The sequence below is a fragment of the Vigna unguiculata genome, chromosome 4, assembly GCF_037176805.1.
Source record: "Vigna unguiculata cultivar grain cowpea cultivar isolate G323 ecotype 2 chromosome 4, ASM3717680v1, whole genome shotgun sequence".
In the NCBI taxonomy this organism is placed as follows: Eukaryota; Viridiplantae; Streptophyta; class Magnoliopsida; order Fabales; family Fabaceae; genus Vigna; species Vigna unguiculata.
The window spans coordinates 33,312,113-33,322,298 of NC_140795.1; the positions used below are offsets into that span (position 1 = coordinate 33,312,113).

The 10,186-nt window shown below is 32.5% G+C and overlaps 1 protein-coding gene across 3 annotated transcripts; it reads left to right on the forward strand.

The window, feature by feature from the left end:
* Nucleotides 1-383: 383 nt before the first annotated feature.
* Nucleotides 384-8,447, forward strand: LOC114182724 (magnesium transporter, putative (DUF803)). 3 transcript variants are annotated; one of them, XM_085672806.1, is made up of 15 exons: nucleotides 384-679; nucleotides 787-949; nucleotides 1,235-1,494; nucleotides 1,924-2,008; nucleotides 2,092-2,153; nucleotides 2,343-2,428; nucleotides 2,531-2,604; nucleotides 4,451-4,553; nucleotides 4,635-4,760; nucleotides 4,842-4,941; nucleotides 5,047-5,166; nucleotides 6,947-7,037; nucleotides 7,116-7,182; nucleotides 7,796-7,892; nucleotides 7,977-8,447. In XM_085672806.1, exons 3-15 carry the CDS (start codon nucleotides 1,402-1,404, stop codon nucleotides 8,196-8,198), a joined length of 1,326 nt encoding a protein of 441 aa, XP_085528932.1. In that variant the 5' UTR covers nucleotides 384-679; nucleotides 787-949; nucleotides 1,235-1,401; the 3' UTR covers nucleotides 8,199-8,447. The 3 variants fall into 3 exon arrangements, with proteins under 3 accessions (XP_085528932.1, XP_027925456.1, XP_027925457.1); XM_028069655.2 differs by having other exon boundaries at nucleotides 385-679; nucleotides 787-845; XM_028069656.2 differs by lacking the exon at nucleotides 787-949 and having other exon boundaries at nucleotides 434-679.
* Nucleotides 8,448-10,186: the final 1,739 nt, after the last annotated feature.

A 10,186-nucleotide genomic window follows, 5' to 3' on the forward strand; every position in this document is an offset into this window, starting at 1 on the left:
AAATTATCTCAAAATTAGCTAAATTTGGACTCTTATTACTCACTCAATTCATCTTTCGACCTACCTGGTATTAGTATTTCTTGATGTCCTCAACAAATATATAATATATTAATAAAATGTGAAATTTTAACGTTAAATTGGTCATTCAAATAGAAGAATCAATGATAATGCATTTGTGGTAAGTTATATCAAACACAATTTGACCGAAATTATAAGACGGCGGTAACAGCGGTCGCTCAAGTCTCACGTTGTTTCTCTTTAATGACCTCGACCCGACAACTTCCTCTCTCTTTCTTTCTTTATTATTTTTTCATAATTCATAAAATTTTCTTTCCTTTCTTTAATTCTTCTTTTCTCTCTCCTCCTTTACCTTCTCGAATGTATGACAAATCTCCCCTTCATTTTGGACCAAGAAAACAAAAGTCCCACTTCCCTTCTTATTTTATTTTATTTCTATAATGATAATAATAATAATTTTCATAATACCGTTTTTTGTTTTTATCCACAATTTCAGTTTTTATAGTTTTTTTAACCCACATTATTATGATTTTAATTTAAATTTTTATTTCCTTCCCTCTGAATCTACCTTTCCTTCTGTATTCCCGTTCAACCCACGCGTCCAACCTCACTTTCAATTTTCTGTTCCAACAGAAGAGGGAATTGATAGATTGTCTCTCAGGTAATCAACCACCCTTTTCAAGCTTTCGCGCTTCCCAATGGACCCTCCTACACATTGCATTTTGACTTTAATTCAATTTAGTTAATTTTTTTCTTGCAATGGTTTAGTTGGATCGGTCTCGGGGGTTCAATTTTCTTGCAAACACAGCAGATCTGGGTTCTTCAAGGTTAGGAGCTGCTTTTTTGGGTTTTCTTTCCTTTTGATTGTTTTGTTGGAATGTTTGGTCTCAATGAAATGTTGAAAGATCCGAAGGTCGAAGGAGTTACATTGGTTCGTATATTCCCTCAATTGGTTAGATTTTGTGTTCTCCTGTAAAATATTTTTTTTTCAGTGCTCAAAATTAGTCTTACCTTTTATGGGTTGAAGTTGAATCTATTGGGTTTATGTTTTCTGATGTAAGTTTGTGTATTTCGTGCTATGCCTTTGTTCCCTACACCCATTTATAAGCTTCATTAATTTTACACATAGATCTTCGAAGTATTAGTAGTTAATAGTATTGTTGAAGGTGTGGATTTTGATTTGATGGTTTTATTTTTGTGTTTGGTGGTGACACAGGAGTATTGTTGTCCTGACTCTTGGCGTATAGAAGAAAGGCTGTTTTCCTTTCTACCCGGGTTTTGCATTGTGTGCAAAGTTTGAGAACTAACATCTGGTAGACGGTGCTTGAAATTGTTTTTCTGCTGCATGTGGTTTCTCCTTCGTGGTGCAACACTATTTTATTCATGGGGGAGTGGATTGTTGGAGCTTTCATCAACCTCTTTGGAAGTATTGCAATAAACTTTGGGACCAATCTTCTCAAATTGGGGCACAATGAGGTATGCCCGAAGTCTTTTTTATGGATGGAACCGTTTATTTAGTACCTTCCTCTATTATTATTATAGACATGTTTCTGTCTATATTATAATGACTAATGAGGTACATAAATTGGCTTTGCTGTTGTCTTCCTTTTCAGATTTCAGCTGATTTTATAAATGTTTACTGAAGTAATGAAGTCATGTATCTTTTTGTATTCATTTTTATCTTGTTACATTATTTCTTTGGATTTGTATGCATGATTTTTTGGGTTACGGACATTAGTTATAATAGTGAAGCACTGAATTTATAGATAAATCCATCTGATTCTGAGTTTTAGAGTTGTTTAGTTTCGTGATATATTACATCTGTACTGCTATTTCTTGAAAGTTGCAATTTGCATTATCAAATTATTTGGGAAACCTAATATTATTTTTTTTTTTCTTTTGCAGAGAGAAAGACATTTACATGGAAGTGATGGGGTAAATGGAAAGATGACTTTGAAGCCTATTATATATTTCCAGAGTTGGAGAATTGGTATATTCCAATTTCATTTTTATGTGGGTTTTTTTGCTCCTTTTATCAGGGTGGTTGGTTCCTGATTTTTGCTCTCATTGCAGGTATCGTATTTTTCTTTCTTGGAAATTGTCTTAATTTCATTTCCTTTGGATATGCTGCTCAGGTACGTTTCCCTGATGTTGGGATTTTTTGTTCAGTAGCATATCGTGTACTTTATGATAGTATGTAGTAGTCTTGTTCTTTTTTTGTTTGGTTGGATGTAGTAAAATTTGCAAGTTCTTTTGCTTGATTTTGATGGATGTATTTCCCTTCATTGTGATTACTCATTCTTATTTTTCTGTTTGATGTGCAGTCACTTCTTGCGGCACTTGGTTCTGTTCAGTTTGTATCTAACATTGCCTTCGCTTACTTTGTCTTGAACAAAATGGTGACAGTCAAGTATGCTAAATTTGAACTGAGACTACAGTTTAATTTTTCTTTTTTGCCAACTCTATTTTAGTGATGAGAATTCTTGTGGTTTAATTAGTGGACTTTTATCAGGGTACTGGTTGCCACCGCTTTCATTGTTCTTGGAAATGTTTTTCTTGTTGCATTTGGCAATCATCAATCGCCTGGTATGTAACATTTGTCTAGTTCAATTAAACATTTGCTTCTAAGTATACCTGTGGAAACAATGTTGATTAGTATGAAGCTGATAGGTAGATGTACACAATGACTTGTTAATATGGCAAACAGCAACTAGGTTTTGTATGTTCAAAAAGTAAGAAGCATATTTTATACAAGGCTTTTTGTATGTGGCAACGTAATTTAATTTTTTGTTCAGTATGTTCTCTGTTCTTACTGAATGTTACCATTCATTGCTGTTAAACAATTCAATCATATTATAAATCAATTTTTGTGGAAGATATGATTTAATGACATTAAATAGGAAAAAATGAAGTGATTTTCTTACATCAAACAGGGAAATATCTTGGAAAATATTTCTCATTTCTTCATTGTAAAAGATGTGTTTACTCACAATTACAAGTATTCCTTTCAATAGGGTATCAGACAGATACCATCCTCCGTAGTCTGTTTTGTCACTATTTCGTTGTTCGGTCATGACTTTTTTCTAGACGCATTGGCCCTGAATGCGGTCACTCTTTCACTCTCGGGTAAACAGCTGCACGCCCTCAGAGCAAATTTGCTCTCTTGCAGTCTCTGGACATTTTTGCTCTCCTGCAATTGTTGTGCCCTTTGACCATTTTTTCTCCTCGCTATGCTCTTCAAGCATTTTTACTTTCCGGCAGCAACCATGTTCTGTGGGCATTTTTTTCTCTCTGACAGTTGTTTTGTCCTCTAAGCAATTTTGTTCTTCCGCAGCCACTTTGCCCTCTGAACCCTTTTGCTATCTGGCAGTCCCCGCACTCCAAACATTTTTTGCTCACTAGAAGCTGCTGCAGCATCCTTCAAGCATTTTTTCCTCGCTTCCCACTATGCGTCGCTGATAGTGCTGGTAGTGAAGCGGCCCAGTTCTTTGCATCGACGCTGGTACTGTTGTCACTCCTCTTGTCGTCATTGACGGACATTATTGTGGTAGTGGCTTTCTCCCTGTGGGGGTGGTGTGGTGTCTTCATATCCGTGGATAGGCCTTCAATGGACTTGTTGCCAGAGTCCGGGATGGCAGAGGGACCAAGGACTTCACGGTGGCTGTGAGGTCGTCAGAGCAAGAAACAACAGTGGGTTGCCGCCATAGGATATCCCTATGAATTCCTCTTTTATATGCATTTATTGCCCTTGTTTGTCTTTTCATATGTATAATTCAATATTTTGTTGCTTTTTTAGTTTTTGAAATTAAAAGAAAATGAAATAAATTTATTAAACTCCTAAGATTTTATTTGACTTAATTTTTTGATTATGAAGTATGATTAGTATTTTTGAATAATCTTATAATCATGTAATGTAAATATATGACTTACATAAATATATAATTTATACGAATATATAATTATAGAAATATGCGTGTCCCGTCCCGTGTCTTATAGTTTCTAATTTAGTTGTATTTTCGTCTCCGTGTGTCTGTACCCGTACTTCTTAGGTCGTAGCCAACCAACACCATGTGCCACCAGTTCCGTGGCAAGTCATCTTCGCACACTTGCACCAAATTGATGCGGAAGCTTTGTCATTATTAACTTCGTTAACTTTAGCAACGAATTCACTTACATGTTCGCGATGGGTCTTGTGTTGATCACATTAGTAATGTGACTCAGATACACATGTTCTAGCTTGAGGGGGGACTATAAAGATATGATATGATATGATATAGGGAAATATTTTAGCAAATATTTCTCATTTTTTATTATTGACTTTGTTCCTTATTATAAATAAGAATAGTCATGTATGTACACTACACACAATTACAAATTCCTTCAATAAATTTCAATGTTGCAAACTAATTTCAGTTAAGTACTTGCTTTTCAGTTTATACGCCAGAGCAGTTGACGGAAAAATATACCAATATGGCATTCCTTCTATACCTTCTAGCTTTGGTCTCAGTTGTTGCGTTGCATCACTCCATCTACAAGTAATCTGTAGGATTTAAATATTTGTTGGTAGTTTAATCAAACAATTGTTATTCTTTGTAATTAACACGTGGAATATGCAGGAGAGGGGAACTTCTGCTTGCAGTATCACATGATCTCAGACCCTATTGGAGCATGCTACTGCCTTTCTCATATGCCATAGTTTCAGGTGCCGTGGGTTCATGCTCAGTGTTGTTTGCTAAATCACTGTAAGTGAGCTACTCCAACATGTTGCCTTGCTTCATGACACAATGTCCATGGAATTGTACCTAATACAATTTTTTTTGCAGTTCTAACCTATTACGACTGGCTATGTCCAATGGTTATCAGTTACACAGCTGGTTCACATATTCCATGCTTCTTTTATTTCTTAGTACTGCTGGATTTTGGGTAAGGCTTTTTCTTGGGTAGTGATTTTTTATTTGGCTTTTTTTATTCTTTGAAGTTAAGTGATGAGAAGTGCGAATGCTAACCCAATCCTTTTAATTTGTGCAGATGACCAGGTTGAATGAAGGACTGTCATTGTTTGATGCAATTCTTATTGTTCCTATGTTTCAGATAGCATGGACTTTCTTCTCAATCTGTACAGGATTTATATATTTTCAGGAATATCAGGTACTTTCTCTTTCACATGATATACACTGGTAGAGTTTGCTTTGCACAGGCACTCGTAGAAGTTTTAATTATATTATTGAAGATTAATAATTAAATATCAATTCCTACTTTGGTTGAATGGAGTCACTTGAGTATATATTTCAGAAAATCCAATCTGTTACATCGTTTAGAAACATCATGGGTTCAACAATCAACATACAAAACAAGACCTAGTCTAGATAACGTAAGTCAATTTCAGATAATTAACTTAATCATGCTTCTATGTACATTTCTAAGTTGTGAAGAAGTCGTATGTCACAGTGTAACTGCTTTTAGTTTCAATCCCTGGTTACATTTTTTAGCTGGTTTTTCTGTAAGGTCTAAATCTAGTGAGATTTCCCATCCAGGTTATAGAAGTTTCTCTCACTCTTCCACAAACAAGAAATTAATCTTCTGTTTTTTTCTAGTTTAGCTTTGAGCCATGGGTCATAGCTTACCGCAGAGGAAAGATGTGAGCTTCCAAGTTCTAAAATTACTGCAGAGAATGCATGAAAATCTGTGTAAATTAAATCAAAAAGAAACTAATGATAAGGATATTGCAAGGTAGTTAAAATTATACTTTTACTTGTATTGGGAGAGAGTTAACATCACAAATCATGGGATCTTAACAATTATTGTAAGATCCTACAGAATTCATAAACTCAAACACGTATAATAACATAAATAAGCAAAGAGGACATTTCAGTTCAGTTCAGTGGCAGCTGGGTTTTCCCTATACCCAGGGAGCCTTTGAAGAGAATAGGAAAACAGAAAACCCAGCAGCCAGCAAAAGACAGGTGACAAGTGAATCATCCGGCAAACTCAGCAAACAAAGGTGCAGAGGAGAACAACCATGGAAGAGATGAAAATGGATGGAAAAGAGATTCAGCATTGACAGGGTTTTTAGCAAAGAATGGTTGGAAATGGTGGTAAAACGTGCCAATTTGGGGTTTGGAACCTAGGTATTTTGGGTTGCAAATAGATTGAAAATTCTCAATGTGAACAAAATACCAAATGTTCAAACAGAAATATAGCAGAGTATGTTAGGATGACAAAAGAAATGTATATTTCAAAGTTTAAAATTTGCCAGGAACTGAAGATGTGTATGTTAGGTACAAGAGAATAATTTAGAAGAAATGCTATATGTTGAGGAAAACCTTGTCTTCCATTTATAGGGCTTGGTTGCCACCCTTGACATCATTAATTAACTAGGTTCATAAAATGAAAGTTTATTGCAATCAAATGCGAGAATATAAATTGTTGCTGAACCACGGCTGAGGGTCCAACTTTTTTTCTTTTGTTATCAGATTCAGTGTTATTTGGTTTGAATTATTCCCTTGGTTTTTCTCACCTACCTTGCCCCTGGAATCAACTGATTTCAACATTTCAGGTTTTATTCAATATTTCAAAACCGGATGAGTTTATTATTTTTTTAATTGAAAAGACGTAAAATTTTTGAATATAAATACTGGTGTTTGTTTGCAAAAATTTCTACCAAATGCTGAGATATGCAGCTGATAACTGCAGCTCGTCTTCATTTATTTAACTTATCTTTGGTCTATAGTAAGTAGACAGAGTCACCTATTACCTTCTAGAATCTGGAAGTAAGTGTTTCAAAAGCTTTGGTTCATGTATCACTGGTATTATTTGATTTTATCTTTGTGTGATGAGTGCTTGTGTCATTACTTTGGTGAAAGCTGAATGTGTTTACATAATGAATTTTAGGTGTCATGTCATGTAAAACTTACCTTCCTGAAAGCAGGTATTTGATGCGTTACGGACAACAATGTTTATACTCGGAATGATGTGTGTATTTATTGGCATTTCTTTACTGGCACCAGATGAATCAAAAGGTAATATAACTTTATAATTGTTTTAGGTTTTATACAATTCAAAGTATGCAGAAGATAATACGTAACTATTTTTTTCAGGTCATGAGCCGAAAGATGGTTCTTTGGATTCCATGGTGTCTTCTGCCACTTCAACAGAAGAGAACAGGTAGAGTATAATAATCCCTTTTGTATGACTTTACATAAAGTGAATTTTAGTCGCATAGTTTACTATATTTATGAAACATCACTGAAGGGAAGCAAAATGATTGATATACTACTACTAGTTAATGGTATCATCTTACATTTATTCCGTAGGTCTGTTTCAACTTAACAATATCACACATAAAAAGTTACTACCTCCATTCTCATTTATAAGAAAAAAATACTAATTTCACGTAGAAAAATTAAATAAATCAGTTAAATGTATTAAAATTTATTTATCTCTTAATATTCTTCTTAAAATGCCCTTATCATAATAAACACAGTACATATTATGATGGTGTAACCGAAAGTAAGAGATGAATTCAAGTTAAGTATTATCGGGAAATGGTCAACCAATAAAGTAAAAAGAGTTAAAATTTGTTTATATTTGAGAACAAAAATGTTAAGAAGATTCCAGTAAATTGCTCTAAATTATGCATGGACCTACTAAAACAGCCAAAGGTCACTTAAAACTTGTTGATAGAATCATATTGTTTGTACTTTATTTTTTCTTGAGAGTCAGACTCTCTTGTTAATGTTGGTAGCTTTCCCTGATGCATATTGCCTGTATATTATAGGCTGGTAGTGTCTACTGAAGAAGCACAAAATAAAGACCCAAGATCATTTGTCAAAGCAGTGCTCATAAAGATTACAGATTTGTTGGTCAAGGCAAAGGTATTGTTACTAGTTGCATTAACATTAATTGCGAATGGTGCCACTTGTTATGATGATAAATGAACTTTTGCTATCTCTTTGCAGACTTCTTGCGCATTATCTCTTGGTTTTGGGGAGGACACCATCAATGCTTCATCAGTTCTTGTGATGCCGATGGTGTCATCAAGAATGACTGGATTCAGAGGTAACGGACTTGAGCGAGCAAGAATTTTGTCCATGAGAAATTCTGGTTGGAGCAAGATCTCAATGGATGAAGATGCTGAGAAATTGCTTGATGCTAGTTCAGTTGTTCCTCCTAGCCCTTAAAGGATGTTGATAATCAAAGGATGTCCCACGGTATCATTTTTTCCCTTGATTTTCCTTTACTTTAATGATTGGAATAGTTGAGATACGAAACCATCATGATTCAATTTATTTGCTGTTAGCATTCATGTAATAGGGAAAAAAAAGGATAAAAAATTTGTTGTATATTGTATATACATATTGTAAATTTTTTCTTGCATAATTGAAATTCGAAAGAAAAAAAAAATCTATGGAAGTTTTATATGCTTGATACTCATTTTTGCCACAGTTTAGCTATTCATTTCATATGTATTATTAGTGAGGTTACAAAATTGTAAATTGGCATTGGTTTCTACGAATTCGAAGGCTAGATTTGTTAGGTACTAAAAAAATGTATTATATATATATATATATATATATATATATATATATATATATCCATGCAATTTTTTGGTTTCTACATCAAATTCAGTCTATTAAGTGATTTGCATAATTGTTTTCCCTTTGTATGACATTGATCTATCTTTCTGTTTGACTATCATTAGAATCTTGGATGCAATATTCTTATAACCATCATACAGCATCGCACGTTTCTCTTATACTAAATGAGCAATTTAATTCTTAGAATTATTGGTTTTTGAAACTAAAGAACACCTAAGTTCTTAAACATTTCAAGTGTTCATTTAAGTTTCTAATATTAATATTTATTTATCTATGAACATATATTATTATTATTATTATTATTATTATTATCATCTCAATTCTTAGATAAAATAATAAAAAATGTATAATTGTATGAAGTTAGACAAAATTCTAAAATAATTATATTTTTAATTTAAAGGACTAATATAACAAGATATAATTTATTTAGTCTTTAAAAACGAAAGCTCACGAATCTTGGGGTCATCGTGAGTCACGATGATCCCAATTTTATTGGTTGAATAAAGAGACCTCAAAACCTAAAACTAAAGTTGACCGAGACAATCGAGGCCAGAAACAGCGAACCAAGGTACAATTGTTTTTTTCTTTCAATTATTTGGTTGGACATGACTTGGAGCAACTTTCAGCTAACTATGGAGAGTGTGTTGCGCAATTAACAGATCTTAGATTTTAATTGTCTTTAACATTTAATCTTGATTATATATATATATATATATATATATATATATATATATATATATATATTGGATTCGAGCTATTTATTTATTTATATTTTTTTATTTTCGGGTGTAATTTGTAGGGGTTTTGAATCAATCTACACGGGTTTTAGTGATGGAGACGAAGAAATCGATTTTATCCGTTCTCATTTTGAATGATGGGATTTGACTAAGTTTGGATTTCAAGTAAAATAAAGGCAATCAAGTGGTTTGTAACACCAGAAATAAAAAGAAATGAAGTAAGGATCATATATAAGGAGTTTCTTATCATACACGTTAACTTTTTTGCTCTGAAACATAAAAATAAGAATATTTATTCCAATGTTCAGAATATTAAAGAAAAATACTACTGGATATAGTTTTTATTTTTACCATGTGTATTCACTTTTATCTTATTATTGTTAAAAAAATTAATTAAATAATTATTAAAATTAAAATGTTATTAAATTTATAAAAGATATATTCTTAAAAAATAATTATAACAAATAGATAGAAAATTAAAAGAATAATATAATTAATAAAATTATTTATATTAATAAGGATAAAACTGATAATGATATATATATATATATATATATAAAAAGTAAGATTATAATATATAAAGAGGATTTTTATCCAAATTTCATTTTTTTTAGTTTTACTCTTAATTATTATTTTAAAAATTAATTATTTTATAAATAGTTTATATTTAGCTACACACATGCTCTTTTTCGCTAATCTATAATATAATATATAAAGAGAATATCTTCTTTTGTGTCCACATTTCATACTACCAATTCTATTCTTTATAATATAATATATAAAGAGAATTTTCTCTTTTGTGTCCACATTTCATAATAAAGAAACTTTCCTCTT